At 40.2% G+C, this 20,663-nt stretch overlaps 2 protein-coding genes across 3 annotated transcripts in view; both read left to right on the forward strand.

Moving 5' to 3' along the window:
* Nucleotides 1-20,663, forward strand: part of LOC102869418 (vesicle-associated membrane protein 7-like) — a 47,429-nt gene that overhangs the window by 11,809 nt on the left and 14,957 nt on the right. For both annotated transcript variants that reach the window (XM_006899959.1, XM_006899960.1), the window contains 3 exons: nt 1-138; nt 6,199-6,289; nt 19,792-19,859. In XM_006899959.1, coding sequence (XP_006900021.1) covers nt 1-138; nt 6,199-6,289; nt 19,792-19,859 — 297 coding nt within the window. The remainder of the gene's footprint in view (nt 139-6,198; nt 6,290-19,791; nt 19,860-20,663) is intronic.
* On the forward strand, nt 6,418-9,096 carry LOC102871727 (zinc finger protein 615-like). Its single transcript, XM_006899962.1, has 3 exons — nt 6,418-6,428; nt 7,031-7,186; nt 8,160-9,096. The coding sequence occupies exons 1-3, from the start codon at nt 6,418-6,420 to the stop codon at nt 9,094-9,096; spliced, it is 1,104 nt and encodes a 367-aa protein (XP_006900024.1).

The following is a 20,663-nucleotide window of genomic DNA, read 5'->3' on the forward strand; positions in this document are numbered from 1 at the left end:
GATTTTGAACGTTCTCGAGCCTTTAATTTTCTGAATGAGATAAAGAAGAGGTTCCAAACTACTTATGGTTCAAGAGCACAGACAGCACTTCCATATGCCATGAATAGCGAGTTTTCAAGTGTTTTGGCTGCACAATTGGTAAGATCGTTCTCAGGATAAAATAGTTTTATTTATATCTTTTTTTATTGCTGTAAAGTATTACGAATATAGAGGACCCTCACCTGCAATTAACTTTTCTGTTATGTTAGTGTCTTACCTTAGATCTCTTGTGGAGCAAAACCAGACCAGTGAAGCACATATATGTATGTATGTGTGATTTTATATATATAAAATCTCAACTCAACAATGTCAAGATGGAACCATCTCATAGCTGTATGAGACTCCAGTAGGCTTTCTCCCTCAGAGCTGCTGGTGGTTTCAAAATACTGGATGAAATACTGTTATTGTTGTGTACCATCAGGTTGGAACTGATTCATAGCAGACCCTCCGGCAGGTTTTCAGAGGCCAAAAATCACAAGGGTAGAAATTATCATACAATATCACACCCTAGCAAAATCCTGCTGAAAATTATCCAGAAAAGACTTGAACAGTACATTGACAGAGAACTTCCTGAAATACAAGCTGGGTTTAGAAGAGGTTGTAGCACTAGGGATATTATTGCCAATGTCACATGGCTCTTGGCAGAGAGCAGAGAGTACCAGAAGAATGTCTATCTGTGTTTCATTGACTATGCAAAGGTCTTTGACTGTGTGGATCACAATAATTTGTGGCTAACCTTGAGGGAAATGGGAATCTCAGAACACCTGATCGTGCTTATATGAAGCCTATACTTGGACCAAAAAGCAGACCTCCGAACAGAGCAAGGTAACACTGCATGGTTCAAAATCAGGAAAGGAGTGCATCAGGGATGCATCCTGTCCTCATACCTTTTCAATCTGTATGCATAACAGATCATTTGGGAGGCAGGGCTTTATGAGGAGGAGTGTGGCATCAGGATTGGCAGAAGATTCATTAACAACCTACGATATGCAGATGACACAACCTTGCTTGCTGAAACTAAAGAAGACCTGAAGCACTTGTTGCAAAAGGTCAAGGACTGTAGTCTTCAATAAGGATTGAAGCTCAACATCAAGAAGACAAAGATTCGCACCACCGGGCCAATTGGCAGCACCACAATAGATGAAGAAGAGATTGAAGTTGTTAGCAATTACAGCTTGCTCGGATCCACAATCAACAGCAATCAGGAAATCAAAAGATGAATTGCATTGGGGAAATCTGCTATCCTGGACCTCTCCAGAGTGCTGAAGAGCAACAATGTCAGTCTAGATACAAAGGTGCACCTAATCCAGGCCATGGTCTTCTCAATTACTTGTTTTCTTCAGAGAGCTGGACATTGACTAAGGATGACAGAAGAATTATTGATGCCTTTGAGTTGTGGTGCTAGAGAATAGTCTTGAACATACCATGGACTGCCAAGAAAACAAGTAAGTCTGTGTAGGAGAGGGTGAAACAAAGCTCTCCTTGGAGGCTAGTATTGTGAAGCTCCGTGTCACTTACTTTGGACACATGGCCAGGAGAGATCGGTCCTTGGAGAAAGACATCATGCTCAGAAGGGTAAATGAACAGTGCAGGAGAGATAGACCCTGGATGAGATGAATTATTAAAGTAACTGGGGTAATGGGGGTTGGTGTATCAGAATTTAGTGAGATTGGCTCAGGACAAAGAAAGGTTCAGAGAGGCTGTACATAGGGTCGCTATGCATCACAGGCAACTCAATAGCACCTGACAACAATAACATAATATGACAGGTTTGGAAGCAGAAGTGGCATCCACTTCCTAAACAACTTTCCTCTGGAAACTCTATGAACTTTGATAAATGTCAGTAGTTGTAGAGGGGCCGCAGGCCTTTTGTTCATGGGTTTGCTATGAGTTGTGCTCAACTTGAAGGCAATCAACGATATGTGTGTGTGTGTGTGTGTGTGTGTGTGTGTGTGTGTGTGTGTGTGTGTATATATATATATCTCGATAGATGGGGGGCGTGGAGGAAGATAAATAATAGATAAATAGACAGTTTAGTGGTAAGGAGCTGCACTGCGAATCCAAAGGCATGTGGTTCAAATCCACTGCTTCTCTGTGGGAAAAAGATGAACAGTCTTCTCCTGTGTGATTTACTGCCTCTGAAAGCTCACTGGAGGTTAGCTATGGGTCATTTCCAATTCAGTGGTACCTAACAACAAAACACACACACACCCATATATGTAAACATGCATGTACACACAGAGAAAGAGGGTTTTTGGAGGGCGGGGTGAGAAAATTTGCATTTTGAATTAGCCAGTTGCACTCAGTTTAGATGATCCCAATTTTGTTGGCAACATCCAAAGCATCATAGTCAGGAATAAGTCAATCATAGGCCTTCTTCTCTCCATCAGGCCTAATCAAATGTTGACCCTAGCCACATCAATGTCAGAGCTTCTTGACAGCTTGTTTAATTTGGTGTTTGTTGGCCTTAACATCCACAATGAACACGAGTGTGTTGCTATCTTCTCTCTTCTTTATGGCTGACTCAGTGGTCAGGGGAAACTTGATGATGGCATTGTGGTCAAGCTTGTCCAGGGGGCGCTTTTCTGGGGGTAGTTGGGCTGCCTTCAGAGTCTTAGCATCTTAGGCTGCAGGAAGATGAGTGATGTGCGAGGTTTTTTGTTTTTGTTTTTGTTTTTTTTTTTTTTTTGGCTGTGGATGCCCTTCAGGACTGCCTTCTTGGCTTCCCCCCCCCAAATCATTGTTTATTTCATAAGTACACAGTTTCTAGAGCAAGATTAAGATACCATTGGGACCGTCTTGGCTTTTAATGCCTTACCTTTGGCTTTGGTTTTGGGAGGAGCAGCTTCCTTCTTCACTTTTGGCGCCATCTTTATAGAAAGGAGAAAGATACTTCTTTTAAGGAAGTTGCTCACATGGTTGTAGAGTCCAAAAATCTGTGGCTCAGGCTTAAGGCTTCTCCTGACTCACGTGGTTGCAGGAGTCAGACAGAACTACTGACTCATATCCCAAGAACCAGAGTAGAGATAATAATATGTTGGATAAAGGGCAAGTAAAGGGGTGGAGGAAAGGAAGGAAGAAGAGAGATTTACCTGGACATATACATATATAGAGAGAATGCAGGCCATACCCTTAAGCAGACACCTTTTAAGTTAAATCAGAAAATGGAGGATAATTACATAATATTGAGAATCATGCCTAGCCAACTTGACATATAACTTTAATCATTACAATTCTCATAAGCCAACATATTAAAATTTTCCTGATTAAAAAAAATAAAGGATCATTGTATGTTGGAAAACTAATGATTAGTAAAAACTGCATGTCTTCGGGTTGGTAGAGCAACACTTTACCCACTAGGCCATCAGAGCTCCGATTCTCTATTAACAGTGGTCAAAATATAGAATTAGAAATAACACAAATGATCATCTTGTTTAATTACCTACAGGAGACTAATGTTTTAATAGCTGAAGTTAACTCTTGTGTCAGAATCTCTCTTAGCTCAGTGAAGTACATGCAAATATACCTGTGAAAAAATACCTCCCCAGTCAAGATAGAGAACTTTCCTACAAGTGTCCTTTTTCAGCCTGTCCCCTGACCCCAGAGTCTGCCCCTAGGCAACTAATCGTCTGTTTACTGTCATTATAAATTAATTTTGTGATTTTTTTTTTCTGGGCTTTCATATTAATGAAATCATATATTATGAATTCTCTGTGTGTCTTGCTTTGTTTTGCTCAGTGTAAGACTTAATTTTCACCCATTGTGGTGTGACCCCATAGTTTGTTCTTCTCCCCCCCCCCCCCGGTAGTATGCTGGGTTTAGAAGAGGCCATGGTAGTAGGGATATTGTAGCTAATGTTAGATGGATCTTAAGTGAAAGCAGGGAGTACCAGAGGAATTTCTGTATGTTTTTCATTGACTATGCAAAGGCATTTGACTATGTGGATCACAACAAACTGGCTCACTCTGAGAAGAATGGGAATCCCAGATAGATATATGAAACCTATACTTGGACTGGACCAGGAGGCAGTCGTCAGAATGGATCAAGGAAACACTGCATTGTTCAAAAATGGGAAGGGTGTAAGCCAGGGAAGTGTCCCATCTCCAAACCTTTTCAATCTATATGCAGAACAGATTATCTGTAAGGTTGGGCTCTATGAGGAGAAATATGGCATCAGGATTGGAGGAAGACTAATCAATAATTTGTGTTACATAGATGGCACAACCCTGCTTTCTGAAACTGAGGGGAACTTGAAGCGCTTACTGCAGAAGGTCGAGGACTACAGCCTTAAATACGGATTGAAGCTCAACATCAAGAAAACAATAATTCTCACCACTGGGTCGATTAGCAGCATCATGATAGATGGTGAAGAGATTGAGATTAACAGTTTGCTTGGCTCCACATTCAACACTCTTAGTATCTGCAGCCAGGAAATTAAAAGAGGAATTGCATTGGGGAAAGTCTACTGTCAGGGAGCTCTCCAAAGAACAAAGAACAACAATGTTAGTCTGGAGACTATGGTGCACCTGATTGAGGCCATAGTCTTTGCAATTACTTGCCATGTGTCAGAAAACTGGATATTGACTAGGAATGATGGAAGGAGAATCTATGCCTTTGATTGTGGTGTTGGAGACGAGTATTGAATATATCATGGACTGCTAGGAAAACAAACAGGTTTGTCCTAGAGAGGGTGAAGCCAGGCTGCTTCTTGGAGGCAAGGATTCTGAAGCTTCGTCTGACATACTTTGGACATGTTGCAAGGAGGGACCTGTCCTTGGAGAGGGACAGCACAAGAGAGGAAGACAGTCGATGAGATGGATTGATTCAGTGACTGGGGTAATGGAGGTAGGTGTGTCAGAGACAATAAGATTGACACCGGATAGAGCTGGGTTTAAGGCTGTTGTACACAGGGCCTCTATGAACCACAAGCAACACGACGGCACATAACAACAACAACAACTGTAGTGTATGTATTGTTCATTTTTATCCATTTAATTGTTGCTGGATATTTGAGTTGTTCCGGTTTTCAGCAATCATGAGTAAAGCTGTTTTGAATATCTGTGTTCAGGTATTTGTATGGACTTAGGATCTCATTTCTCAGATATACCTGGGAGTGGAATTGTTGGGGCATAAAATAAATGAGGTTTAATTTTATTTTTTAATTTAATTGTATTATATTTGTGTGTGTACCATCAAATCAGGTCTGACTGGTACAGGAGATTGCCCTTCCTTCTCCAGCAGAGCATCTGGGAGGTTTAATTTTATAATAAATCATCATACTAATTTCCAAAGTGGTTAAATCATTTAGTATTTCCATCAGAAGTTTCAATTTCTTCACATCCTTGCCAGCATTTGATATGCTTAGTTATTTTGACTACTCTGGATTTGCATTGTTGTTGTTGATTGCTTTTGAGTCAAGCACGACTCACAGCGACCCCATGAACAAAAGGTCTGATGCCCCTCTATAACTATCAACATTTATCAGAGTTCATAAAGTTTCCAGAGTCATGTTTAGAAAGTGGATGCCACTCCTGCTTCCAACAATTTGTAGTACTTCTATTAAATACTGTGTACTTCTGAAGCGCATGTTAAAGCTGTTATAATTGTTGACTATGGATAATAATTTAAAAAATATGTATTATCAGTATCTTAGATTCTAGATCCTGTGAGAAGCCAAGAAAATAGGGTGCATGTTCCAGTCCAGCAGATAGAAGAACAGATGCTCAGTTAATTAGCTAGCCAAGTTTCATCATATCCAAAATGGGAACAGTGTGGGGCGCCCCTTCCCTGTCATCGCCACACTGCCTCAAGTATAATCTTCTCTCTTCTTTTCTTCCTGGCTTGAGTTTAGATTATAGATTTTCACTACCATGCTTTTATATTTCTTCCTCAAGAATATACATTTGATTTATTATATTTTGCTGTACTTTATTTAAATTAAGGTATTTTATACTGTGATATTTTATTTCATGTAGAAACATTTTTATGCTACCTTTTTTTCCTAACTCTGATGATATTTTCTAATGAAGTGCCATCAATCTTTTATATCAATAAACATAATTTTATAGCATTCCTTAGTGTAAATTGTTAGCCCTCTTGTTTATGTTTTAAGAATAAGTAATGTCTGGGTGACCTAAATCAAATCTTATTTTTTTATAGAAGCATCACTCGGAGAATAAAGGCCTAGACAAAGTGGTGGAAACTCAAGCCCAAGTGGATGAATTGAAAGGAATCATGGTCAGAAACATAGGTATGTTTTATGGCATAGCTCATATGCCTGTATGCAAAATTGATGACAATCTATAACTTAATGAGGGTCAAATTATTCTAGAATGGCTGCAATAGCACTTTATTACATTTTAGTATTAGGAGCTATCAATGGAGATAAGGTTACTTACCTCAAATGCTGTTTACTTTATAAATTATTTTCTTTTTACTTAAAGTGTGACTCCTCATTGTTAGAGTCACTGTGTCAGTTCATCTCACTGAGAGTCTTCGTTTTAACTTACCTGCCACTTTTCCCAGCATGATGTCTTTTTTCAGGAACAGGCCCTTTTTGATAGCATGTCCAAAGTATATGAAACAAAAGTCTCATCATCCCTGCTTTTAAGGAGCATTCTGGCTGAATTTCATCCAAGACAAATTTGTTTGGGTTTTTTTTAATAGCTTATAGTATATATTCATTATTCTCTGCCAACACTGTAGTTCAAAGATGTGTCCATTCGTCTTGAATCTTTATATTTATTGTCTAACTTCTACATGGATAATGAAGCAACCTCGCCGCGCACCGTCGGCGCACGTTTCTTACGTACAAAACCAAGAATGGCGCCTTGTGACGTGCTTCCGAGCCGCTGAAGGAGCTTATTTGGGGAACCATCCATGGGAGGCTGAGATTGCTGAGCAGGAATTAGAACATATCAAGAAAGGACAAAGACAGAACTTCCAAGGTTTGAGAATGTCCCAAGTAGAGCAGAGGATGGTGAAGGCTCAGGAAGCACTGCAGTGATGTGGCTCTGAAGTTCACGTGGGAAGAATGGGAGTTTCTGGACCCTGCTCAGAAGGCCCTTTACCAGGACATGATGCTGGAGAACTACAGAAACCTGGTGTCCATCGGATATCAACCTCAGAAACCTGGTGCCCTCCCCAGGTTGGAAGGAGGTGAACAACCACAGATTAACATCCCTGAACATCAGAGAGAAAGCTTTTCAGGGAGAACTCGTAGCCTAGTGGATAAGAAGTTGTGCTCAAAATCCCAAGGAAGGCAGTTCAAATGCAGCAGCTGTTCACAGGCAAAGATGGACAGTCTCCTCCCATGTGACTCACCTCGTGTGAAAGCCCACTAGGGGGTCAGCTGTGAGTCAGTTCCAACCCCATGGCAATGAGTCCTATGTTCAGACCCATCAAATCTGTGTGCGTGAGCTGTTTATTATCCAATGTTATTCCAACTCAACTAAGCTCATGGCCATCAGCTCTCCTCCAGTGGTTTTCTGAGGCTGTAAATCATGTCTTCCCCATGGGAGCAGCTGGGACATTTAGAGGCCTGATTTGGGCTTATCCAAGAAATTCTCTACAGCTCTGTGCCTTCATCCTGCAGTCATTTCATAATTTGTTCTGTTGTTTTTATGAGTATGAATGTAACAGTAAGTGTAATATTTTACTTACACTAATGTCCAAATGTTTTTCAATTTGTCGTGTGCCCTGGATTGGGATGGAGTCATGCCTGGCCTTCGGCGAGTTTTCAGTGTTAGTTAAATTCATAGGAGGGGAACGCCTCTTCTTTAATCTCCTAGAACAGCCTGTGGATTGAAATGAGTGCCTTTGGGATTGCAGTCCAGCGTCTTACTACGTGGCCACGAAATGTCCTCATTGAAATTCCTAATTATGATGGCATTAAACAACAACAACACTTCTTCATTCTTTTATTAGATTCATTTCAAATCAGATTTGTGAAATTTATTATTTTCTTCTTTCCTATAAGTCCAGAATGTTGATGATCACTTGCTTGGACTCTCGTCTGATGAAGAAATATTACACAGACCAGAACACAATGACCTGAATTCATTGGAAAATACTTATCATCTGCACAGAACTCACCTTCATTTCATGGAAAACCATTATAGGTATAAATTGCCTAAGAAAACTAAGAAATCCAGTACCGCTTTACCTGCAGTCCAGCAGAGACCTAGCGATCAAGTAGAGCACTCTGCTGAGCTCAGTGGACAGAAGACCTTGCTCCTCGGTGACTGTGACCGATTTCAGACTGAAAAGAATTTCCTGAAATGTCAGAAATCAAAAGACTCCAGGGCCAAACTTCACAGAAATCAGACAACTCCCAAAGCAAAGAAATCCCATGTATGTAGTGACTGTGGCATAGCCTTCCCCAGGAAATCAAGTCTCAATGTCCATCAGCGAAGTCACACAGGGGAGACACCCTACATGTGTGGGGAGTGTGGGAAAGTGTTTACCAGGAAGAGTAACCTCACTGAACATCAACGAACTCATACTGGAGACAAACCCTTTGTGTGCAAAGAGTGTGGAAAAAGGTTCTTCCGGAGGAGTCGCCTTACTCGTCATCAGAATACTCACACTGGGGAGAAGCCCTATGTGTGCGGGGAGTGTGGGAAAGGCTTCACCTTGAGTAGTCTCCTTACTCGCCACCAGATTACTCACACTCGAGAGAGACCCTACGTGTGCAGGGATGTGGAAAAGGGTTCATCACCAAGGGTCGCCTCACTGACCATCAGCAAACTCATGCTGCAGAAAAACCCTATGTCTGCCAAGAGTGTGGCAAAGGCTACACCTGGAAGAGTCGCCTTACTGCCCATCAGCGAACTCATACATGCAAGAGTCCCACTGTGTGCAAGGAACGTGCAGAAGGGCTCAGCACGAAGGCCGCACTCACTCTCCATCAGCGAACTCACACTGGAGAGGAACGCTATGTCTGCAACGAGTGTGGAAAAGGGTTCCCCTGGAGGAGTCGCCTCACTGCCCATCAGCGAACTCATACTGGCGAGAAGCCCTATGTGTGTGGGGAGTGTGGGAAAGGCTTCACCTTGAATAGTCTCCTCACTTGCCACCAGATTACTCACACTCAAGAGAGACCCTATGTGTGCACAAAGTGTGGCAAAGGGTTCATTGCGAAGGGGAAACTCACTGTCCATCAACGAACTCATACTGGAGAGAAGCCCTATGTGTGCAAGGAATGTGGAAAAGGCTTCACTGAGAAGACAAAGCTTACTTGTCATCAACGAAGTCACTGAAGGACGACCCAATACTGACAGTGACTTTGGTACAAAGGAAGATGTCATTCCTCCTACGTCAACAAAGACCATACAGAATACTTTCCCTCATCCACCCTGTTCGCAATCCTTTGATATGATTTAAGGCTGTAACTGAGCCTTGAGTTCTTGTGTCAGCAAGAATTTTCTTGGATGTCTGCTCACAAAACCAGGATCCCTGATGACACGATGGTTGAAACACTAAGAACTTTTTTTTTAAGTTTATTTTATTATTTTTGTGTGTGTACCGTCAAATCAGATCTGACTGGTACAAGGAGGAGATTGTCCCTCCTTCTCCAGCAGAGCATCTGGTGGATTGGAACCACACACCTCTGGGATTGCAGTGCAGCTTCTTGCCACTAGGCCACCAGAGCTCCCTGAAACACTAAGAACTTTTAACACACCAGTTCCTTCCCCTGAGAAAGATGTGGCAGTTGTCCTCAAGAAACACATAAAGAGGGAATGGTCAGTATCACCGCTCTTGCTGCACAAGTTCCTATTTGTCTCGCCCGCAGTGGACATGGTACTGGTCCTGGTGCTAGCATACAGCTCAGACCACAGACAAAATGGACCTGTGGGCGAAAAACAGTTAACTGTAGTAGGGAATATTACAGTATGAAAAGAAGTTTTACTAATAATAAGTTTAATAATAATAAAACAGTAATTCCTTCAGTCCCTTACTTAATAGCAGAAATTCTCCTTCACTTTGGACTGTTTCCCCTCGAAGGATAAAATGCTATTATTCTAGCCCCAAGAAAATTGTACTTAACAAACCAGAGTATTTCCTATCCTGGGGATATTCACAATGCATTTTAGGATATTCTGCTTATAATAATGGATTTATTGGAAATGTATTTCAGTGTCCTGATAGCAATATAGAAAGTAATTTATGGGTGTTGGGTGCGGCCGAGTTTATTAACCATAACCTGTTCTTGGAAATGCTTAAAGAATTTCCCTAAATAATTGTACATATATGTATTATCTTATGTTAGATCACTGTACACTTTGTTAAAAGCACAGTGTTTTGCAGATTGTGATCAGAAAAGTTATTCATGTATGAATGTCACTTTTGTAGTTAATGAAATGCAATATTATTATTCCAGTATTTTGGAATTATTCCAGAAAGTTTGGAATATAACTTGTAAAGATTGCCTTACGACTCAGTGGACTTGATCCTCTTCAGAAAAAAAAAAAAAAGAAAATGCTATGACTTAGTTTAATTAAGCTAAGTGTTAGGTGCTCCTTTAGAAGATGTTAAAACTTCATTTTACATACTTTGAGCATATTGTCACAAGGCGACCAGTCATTGGAAAAAGACACCCTGCTTGGAAAAGTAGAGAGTCAGCAAAAGAGAGAAAGACTCTCCAGGAAATGGATTTATACAGTGGCTATAACAATAAACTTGAGCATGTTGGAAATCATGTGGGTGGTATAAACTAAAGACAAACCTGTTATTGTCAAGTACATCTTGATTAGTGGTAGCCCTGTGTGTTTCAGAGTAAAGTGTTTTCCAGAGGATTGTCAGTGACTGTAATCCTAAGGAAGTAAGTGACTAGTTTGCTTGGTGGGTTCAAAACACCAACCTGTGTTTAGAAGTCAAGTGCAAACCATTTGCACCACTCAAGAATAACTTTTTACTGACTTTTTAGATAATGTCTTTCAGTACAAAAGGTTTTCATTATGCAGTCCAATTTATTGCATCCACCCCTTTTGTTACTTATGGTTTCTGTGCATGATCCTAGGTCACAAAGGTTTAACAGCTATTTTCTTCTAAGATTTATTATAAGAGAATAATTTTTTTCCATTGGATTGCATACAAAATTCATATACATTATGTTTCACACTATCCTTCATTCACATTGTATTTCATACAATCATTCTCATTCATTGTTGTTATAGTTGTTGTTAGATGCCATCAAGTCAAGTATGATTCATAGCAACCCTATGAATAGCGGATCTGAACCCTGTCCTATCCTGTGCCATCTTCACACTTCCTAACACACTAGAGCCCATTGCGGCAGTCACCATGTCAATCCATCTGGTTTGGGGTCGTCTTCTTCTTCTTTGCCAACCCTCCACCCTTCCCAGCATCATGTCCCTCTCCAAGGAATAGCCCTTCCTGGTAACATGCCCGAAGTATGCGAGGCAAGCCTCATCATCCTTGCCTACAAAGAGCATTCTGGCTGCACCCTTTCCAAAACATATTTATTTGTTCTTTTGGCTGTCCGTGGGATGTTCAGTGCTCTTCTCTAACACTACAATTCAAAATTCTTCTTCTGTAATCCCTATTCATTGTCCAGCTCTCATATGCATAGCAAGTGATAGGAAAAACTATGGCCAGAAGTAGAAGCACCTTAGTTCTCAAACTGACATCCTTACTAATTAGGCTTTATAAAACCAGGCCTATCATTACACTGTCTTTCCAGAACCCCACTGGATCTTTCCCATTTCGCTTACCTCCCCCCTTCCTCTACCCACCAAATCATGTGACCTTATGATTTCCTCCCTGCCAACCCTCAGCCCTCTGTTCCTACTTCTTCCCCCTTTAGAGTCCCTTATATATTTTACTAGCTATCCTTCTGTTTTTACAGTAATAGTCCTATGCAGTATTTATGCTTGAGAGACCGAGTTAATTCACTCAGCGTAATATACCCTCTAGTCTCTCTCAAGGTTATGTAGTAATTTTCGTAATCATTCTCCCAAGTACTGCATAGTTTTCCATGGTGTGAATGTACCATAATTTCTAAATAGATTGGATTGTGGTTACACATTTCAGCTGCTTCCATGTTCTTGCAATTACGAATAACACTGCTATGAACATAAGTGTACCAGTCTTCATTTGTGTCTCAGTAATTCCTTGGGGCATATTCCTAGGACTGGAATAGCTGAATCACAGGGAATTTTTATGTTCAGCTTTTAGAGGAAACACCAAACTGCCTTCCAGAGTGGTTGTGTCATTTCAACAGTCCCACCAACAGTGTATGAGAATTCCTATCTCGTCTCATCCTCTCCAACATTTATTACTTACTGCCCTATTAAACTTTGCCACTGCTACTGGGGATAGATGGTATCTCATTGTAGTTTTGATTTGTGTCTCTCTTATTGCCAGTGATTGTGAGCATTTCTTCATGTGTCCGTTGCCGTCTGAATATCTTCCTCTGTGAAAGGTCTTTTCATGTCTTTGCCCATTCTGTAATTGTGTCATCAGTCTTTTACTTGTGGAGGCCCTGTAGGATTTTGTAAACTTTTGTTATGAGAACTTGTCTGAGACGGTATTGCCAAATACTTTTTCTCAATCAGGTTTTCTTTTCACCCTATTGGAAAAGGTGGGGGTTTTTTGTTTTAAAAAAAAATGTTATTTTTTTATTTTGTGTGTGTGAGGAAAAGGTTTTTTATGCACAGAGGGAATTAATCTTTAGAAGGTCCCGTTCGTCGGTTTTATCCTCTCCAGATTGTGCATTTCTGACTCTATTTTGCAATCTCTTTATACCATAGACCGACTAGGCCATCTAAGCTTGATCTCAGTTTGTCTCTGGTGAACTTTATGGTTTGAGACTTTACTCCCAGGTCTCTGATCTACTTTGAGTTAAATTTTGTATATGGTGAGAGGTGTGGATCCTGCTTCAGCTTTTTGCAGGTACCAGTCCAGTTTACCAGCACCATTTGTTGAAGAGGTTGTCATTTCCCCATTTGATAGATTTTTGTTTCCTTGTCAAATATCAGCTGACCATAGAAATGTGGATTAATTTCTGGTTTCTTGATTCTGTTCCACTTGTCTGTGTACCAGTATCATGCTGTTTTGGTTATTACAACTGTTTAGTAGGATTTGAGATCAGGGAGTGCTATGCCTCCCACTTCATTCTTGTTTTTCAGAAATGTTTTGCTTATTTGGGGTCTTTTTGTTCTTCAAATAAACTTGACAATTGCCTTTTCAATCTCCTTGAAAAATGAATTTGGAATATGTTTTGGGATTGCAGTAAACATGTAGATTGCTTTTGGTAGTTCTGTCATTTTCATTATATTCAGTCCTCCTGTCCATTAACAGGTAACATTTTCCCATTTATTTAGATCTTTTATTGTTGCTCACAGAAGTATTTTGTAGAAAAGAAGGAACTTAAGGAATCTGTGAAAACAAGACCAAAAATACTGGAAATTTTAAGGGAAGTGTTGGCTGTACCCTCTGTCTTGTAATGATTTCTTATACTTCAATATCTGTAGTTTTAATTCTTTCTTCCGTCTTTTGCATTTTCTTCCATAGTTGTGTAATTTCCTCTTTATTTATATATTTCGTCTGGCTCCCTGTCTGTGGAGTATTCACTGTCTTCCATCATTTGTACTTTCCTCTGTAGATTTTCAAATAACTCTGCATCAATATATGTCTTCTGGTTCTCTGCCTCTGAGGTATTCACTTTATTTCTGGCTTCCATTATTGCCTTCTTAATTTGTACTTTCTTCCATAGCTGTTCATATGACTCCATATCAGTACATGTCTTCTACCTCTCTGACTCTAGGGTATTCATTCGGTCTGCAATATCCTCTGCTTTTTTAGGAGAGGGCAGAATTTGTTTTTCACAATGTTTGAACCTGCTTGCTGCTTTCTGAACATGTGAAATTTTTCTTGGTGTTAGGCCATTTCTCTTGTGTCTTTATAAGTTGTTGATACTTCTAATATTTCTGGTGGTTTTGCTTCATTGCCAGCTTACACTGTTTTATGTATAGTGTGTAATACTTCACTGGAAGGCCTCTCCAGAATTACTGCCTTTCCTAAATTTCTTCAGGTATTCTTTGGTCTGCAATGCAGCCCTGCAGGAATCTTGCTTTATTGTAGTCCCCCTCTCAACTTTTTGTCCTCCCTTGTCTGCAGAGTGGCAGAGTGGTGCTAGAGCACCTGCTCCACTAAGTGGTTTATGATCAGGGGTCTTTGAAGGCAGCTCTCTGTCTTGTACTTCATTGTACCAGCTAAGAGAGTAAGGTTCTTTCATACTTGTAGCTCTCTGTCCCAAATTCTGTTGCGCTCTTTAGGCCCTGGGTTGCTGCTACAGTGGAAGGGATTCTCAAATGGAGGTCTCCAGGGGACTTTCAGGCCCCTTTTTCCAGTGCACCTGAAAGTGCTGGCTCTGGGAAGTGTCTCACCTGATGACATCTTCTCTCCTGAATTCTTTGTCCTCCTTTGTCTCAGAAGTGGCACAAGAGCAAGGGTGCCAATGTAAGGAGTATTTCTTTTGTCTACCATCCTGGGTCTATGGAGTTGTGTGGCCAAGATTCTCAACTCTCTACTCTCTGTGATGGTTTAGGGGAAGGTCTTTGTCTTCATTCTTGTACTAGGTAAAGGTGATGTCTTGTCAGGATCTTGTATATTGGTGATCCCTTCTTGGTCCAAGGGCCACCGGCCCTCAGAACTGAAGCTATGCCAAGTGAAGAAGCAAATGGAAATGGAGCAACAAGGGAGGTGAGGTGCAGGGATTTCTCTGTCCTGGAAGGGTCTGCTGATTTCTCTGCAGGGCCCAGCCTCAATCCTGTTAGCTGACTTGAGTTTAGATCGTACCTGTTGCAAGCAAAGAAGCAAATCGTGATTGAGAGTAATTTTAGTATTTACATTTAGATCTGTTAACATTTTTTTAGTTAGTATTTGAACATTAAGGACTTTTGTTTTCTTGTACGTGAAATCTGTTTGTTCCAGAAGGATTTATTAAAGATTATATCTTTGCCCTCTTGAGTGTGATCTTGGTACCTTTTGTAAAAAGCAACTGACAAAAGACAACCTAATGATTAGGGGAAAACCTTTGGGAACCCTGTATATGATAAGAGAAGAATATTTCAAAGGTCAGCTAATAACTTGGTTGGCATTTTTCAAGCTTAAAGAACTGAAAAACAGCTCCAAACCTTGGGTACAATACTTAGGGATGCTATGGGCAAAATCTTGAATGGCCCAAGGAATATCAAAAGAAGATGGTGGGAATACACAGAATCACTGTACCAAAAGGAATTGGCCAGCAATCAGATATTTCAGGAAGTACCCTATGGTAATAAAGAAGTTCAAGCTTCAGTCAAAGCATTGGCAAAAAATAAGGCCCCAGGAATCGTAGGATACCAGTTGACTTGTTTCAAATAAGTTCTCACAGAATTATCATGTTTCTGAATTTGAACCTTGCAGTGGGGGCGACACAGGTGTCAAGACCCTGATTTTATAGTTGAGGAAGCAGAGCTCAGATTCACTTCCCTGAAGCTTCTTGGCCATCTGAATCCAGATATTACTAATGTCTACGATCGCTTCTGTGTAATTATGTACATATTGACAAATACCCATTTATTCAACTAATAAAAAGTATGTGCAAACCACACACACACACACACACACACAAATAGATTTGATGCCTTGAACACTAACAACTGAAGACCAGATGAGTTGTAGGATGACATCACATATATCATCTATGAAAAAAGGAGAGAAAGAAAAAGCTTAAATGAATGTTAGAAGAGATTCTGAAATTTGCTCTTCAGTATTAAGAAGATAAAAGCAGAAATGATGAAATAAAGAGAGCTGATTAGAAGATTTCAAAGAGCAATTTGAGAAGACAAAGTATAATTTTTAAATGTGCAAAGACTTGGAGTTAGAAAACCAAAGGGAAGAACATGCTAAGTGTTTCCCAAGCTGGAAAGAACTAAATGAAGAACAAATTCATGCCTCAAATTGCAATACTGAATGCAATACTGAAGGATTCTATGGAGAAAATTCTTAATAATGCAGGAAGCATCAATAGAAGATGGAAGGAATGCATAGAGTCACTGTACCAAAAATTTGGTCCACACTGAACCATTTCAGGAAGTGGCATATGTTCAGGAACCAGTAATACTGAAGACTAAAGATATTCAAGTATTCTGAAGGAATTAGCAAGAAGTAAGGACCCAGTTTGATGGAATACCAATTAAGGTGTTTCAGGAAACAGATGCAACCCTGGATGTTCTCACTGTTCTGTGCATTAAATTTGGAAGACAGATAATCTTGCCAGCTGACTGGAGGATATCCATGTTTGTTCCCATTCTTAAAAAAGGTAGACCAACAAAATATGTGAATTATCAAACAATATCACATGCACCTGAAATCTTACTAATTAATTTTTTTCAAAGGTAACTGGAACAGTACATTGATATGCAAGAGGCCATGGAACATTGATTCTCTTTACTGATTTCAGATCTTAGCTGAAAATAGAGACAACCAGCAAAGTGTTTACTTGGTGTTTTATTGGCTATGCAGAGGCTTTGAAGATTGCCATAACTTAGGAGCAATAGTGAGAAGAATGAGAATTCCAGACCATTTAATTGTGCTAGTGTGAAACCTATACATCAACTTATAAGCAGTTTCTTTAACAGAACAAGGAGGTACCCTTCTCTCAGTGATTTTGGGTTCCCACCTCATGGCACAGGAGATGTCTTTGCTGATGTCATCACATGGATCTTGACTAAAAGCAGAGAATATGAGAAGGATGTTCACTTGTATTTTATTGATTATGCAATGACATTTGACTGTGTGGATCTTAACAAATTATGGCAAATATTGAGAAGAATGGTAATCTCAGAAGACTTGTTTGTGCTCATGCAAATACTATTTATAAGCCAAGAAGCTTGTCTGAACAGAAGAAGGGAATACTGCATGGTTTAAAATCAGGAGAGGTGTGCATCAGGTTTGTATCCATTCTCTAACCAGTCTGTATGCTGAACAAATTATTTGAGAAGCTGGACTCGTTGAAGAAGAATATGACATCATAATTGGAGGAAGGCTCATTAACAGCCTGCATTATGCAGATGACACAACCTTGCTTGCAAAGAGTTAAGAGGATTTAAAGCAGTTGCTGAAGAAGATCAAAGACTACACAGCCTTCAATATGGATTACATCTTAACCCATATTGAAGATGTCATAAAAATTCAATAAGGATTGCATCTTAGCCCACAAGACCCATAAAAAGAAGGAAAAAAATCCTCACCACTGGACCTATAGGCAATATCATGATAGATGGAGAAAAGATTGAAATGTTCAGGAACTTCATTTTATTTGGATCACAATCAATATCAGTAGTAGTAGTAGTAGTAGTAGTAGTAGTCAGGACATCAAAAGATATGTTACATTTGAGAAATCTGCTGTCAAGACCCTCTTCAAAGTTCTAAAGAACAAAAATGTCATTTTAAAAACTTAGAGTGTACCTTATCCAAACCGTGGTATTTTCAAGCCTATTTATCCCAGAACACTTGTTTGGGCTTATGTGAAACCTATACTTGGACCAGGAGACAGTTGTCAGAACAAAGCAAGGAAATACTGCATGGTTCAAAATTGGGAAGAGTGTGCATCAAGGATGTGTCCTATCTCCATATCTTTTCAATCTATATGCAGAACAGATTATCTGGGAGGCTGGGCTCTTTGATAAGTGTGGCATCAGGCTTGGAGGCAGATTCATCAACAGTGTACATTATGCAGAAGACACAACCCTGCTTGCTGAAACTGAGGAGGACCTGAAGTGCTTGCTGCAGAAGGTCAAGGACTGCAGCCTAAAATATGGATTGAAACTCAATACCAAGAAAACAGAGAGTCTTAACTCTGGGCTAATTGGCAGCATCATGATAGAGACTGAAGAGATTAAGATTGTTGACAGCTTCAGTTTGCTTGGCTCTACAATCAACACTCTTGGTACCAGCAGCCAGGAAATTAAAAGACGAATGGCATTGGGAAAGTCTGCTGTCAGAGACCTCTCCAAAGTACTGAAGTGTAGCAATGTCAGTCTGGAGACTAAGGTGCACCAGATCCAGGCCATAGTCTTTTAAGTTACTTGCTGTGCATCAGAAAGCTGGAAAAGGACTATGGATGATAGAACGAGAGTTGATGCCTTTGAGCTGTGGTGCTGAAGAAGAGTATTGAATATACATAACATGGACTGCTAGGAGAACAAACAAGTTCGTCCTAGAGAGGGTGAAGCCAGGCTGCTCCTTGGAGGCAAGGATTCTGAAGCTTCGTCTGACATAATTTTGGCCTTGTTGCAAGGAGGGACCTGTCCTTGGAGAGAGATGTCATGCTTGGGAGGGTGGAGGGACAGGTCAGGAGAGGAAGACCCTCGAGATTAATTGATTCAGTCACTGGGGTAGTGGCGATAGGGGTGTTAGAGATATTAGAGATAATAAGATTGGCAAGGCACAGAGCAGGGTTTCGGGCTGTTGGACATAGGGTCAGTATGAGTCGCAGGCGACTCAGTGGCACATCACAACAACAACAAACATGTATCTGACAGTTGGACAGTGAATAAGAAATACCAAAGAAGAATTGATGCCTTTGAATTTTGGTGTTGGTGAAGAGTATTAAATATTCCATGGGCTGCCAAAAGAACACAAAACAAAAAAAAAATCTGTCTTGGAGGAAGTACAACCAGATTTTTCCTTAGAGGCAAGGATGGTGACGCTTCACCTGACATACTTTGGTGTGTGTTGCCAGGAGGAGCCAGTCCTTGGAAACAGACACTATGCTGGCAAAGAGAACAACATCCTCAACAAGGTGGATTGACACATGGACTTTAACAATGGTCCCAAGGATGGTGCCAGGTAGGGCTGAGTTCAAATCTGTATATAGCATCACTAAGAATTTTACTCAACCTAAGACCCCTAATTAAAACAATAGCAGTCACTTCTTTTTTAAAACTTGGATCATGTCCTTAATTCAGGCATTTGTAAATTAAAACCCTTGGGCTAAATCTGATTTGCTGCCTGCCTTTCCACATAGAGTTCAGTTTGAAACTGCCATGCAGTTTTATTTCTCTGTTGTCTATGTCTTGCAAAGTTGAGTATTTGAAACAAGGACCTTATAAACTATCAATAAAAATATTAGTATCTATACCTTTGCAGGGAGCTCTGTTGGGTTAGTGCTAAGGAATTGTGCCGCCAACTCAAAGGCAAACAGTAGAAGTTCACCAGCTGAGCTGCTTAGTGAGAAAGGAATGGACAGTCTTCTCCTATGCAGGTTACTGCCTCTGAAAACCCACTAGAGCATCAGATATGAGTCAGCTCTGACTTGAGAACACACAACAACAAAAACATACCTTTGCTGAGGAAAAAAATGTTCATCTCTCTATCTTGGCTTAGTTGTAAGGAGTTGCTCTGCCAACCCAAAGGCAGGTAGTTCAAATACACCAGCTGTTCAATGACAGAAAGGTAAACAGTCTTCTCCCACATGATTTACTGCCACTGAAAACCCACTGAAGGGTCAGCTATGAGTTGGTTCAAACTCCACAGTGCATTAACAGCAACATCAACAATCCCTGCATTAATTGGTAGGCTTTCTAAAGTCTTTTATACCTTGAAAATGGCAATACTTCTGTAATTATCATGAGTTTTGAATAATATCAACTGTAATTTAAATCAAATCTGCTTTACAGACAAAAATAAATGCCATATTTATAATGTAAATCATAATCTTTTCTGTTCTGCTATTTTCAGATCTGGTAGCTCAACGTGGAGAAAGGTTGGAATTATTGATAGACAAAACAGAAAATCTTGTGGATTCAGTAAGTATATATTTTTCAAGATTTAAAGTAGAGAATTGCATTTATGGCTACTCTGTTTGTCAGTAGAGAAATGAATTTAACAATTTGGGTGTTTTGTTCTTTTCCATCTTCCTAGTGATTACATTGTTAATAGCGAGGATTATTTTAAGAAATTTGAAAAGGCTGTGATTTTTAAAAGCAATCAAGGACACTGTAGTTTGGAAAATGTATCTATAATACTGAAACACCTTTTAGAGCTTTAAATCGGTGTCTACATTGACCACCTCAGTTGCATGTACCAGCCTATTGTCTGTGAAACTTGTGAAACATTTTTGAAACAATTATGCAGGCTAGTTGTGACCCACAATGATTCTGGAGTAGTTGATGTTGAGTAAGACGTGAAGCACTTGCTGTGTAAGATCAAAGTCTGTAGCCTCAATATAAGATTACATCTTAACATCAAGAAAACAAAAATCCACCACTGGGCCCATAGGCAACATCATCATAGATAGACAAAAGATTGACTTGGTCACAGATTTCATTTTACTTGGATCCACAGTCAATACCAATGGTTGTTGTTTGTTGTTATGTGCCGTCGAGTCGCTTGCGACTCATAGCGATCCTATGTACAACAGCCCTAAACTCTGCTGTGTCCTGTGCCAATCACACTGTCTCTGACACACCCATCCCAATTATCCCAGTCACTGAATCAATCCACCTCACAGAGAGCCTTCCTCTCCTGTGCTGTCCCTCCACCCTCCCAAGCATGATGTCCCTCTCCAAGGACCGGTCTCTTCTCACATGTCCAAAGTATGTGAGTCGGAG

Source organism: Elephantulus edwardii, unplaced genomic scaffold (assembly GCF_000299155.1).
Source record: "Elephantulus edwardii isolate Elephantulus edwardi_28Jun2011 unplaced genomic scaffold, EleEdw1.0 scaffold00269, whole genome shotgun sequence".
Taxonomy (NCBI): domain Eukaryota; kingdom Metazoa; phylum Chordata; class Mammalia; order Macroscelidea; family Macroscelididae; genus Elephantulus; species Elephantulus edwardii.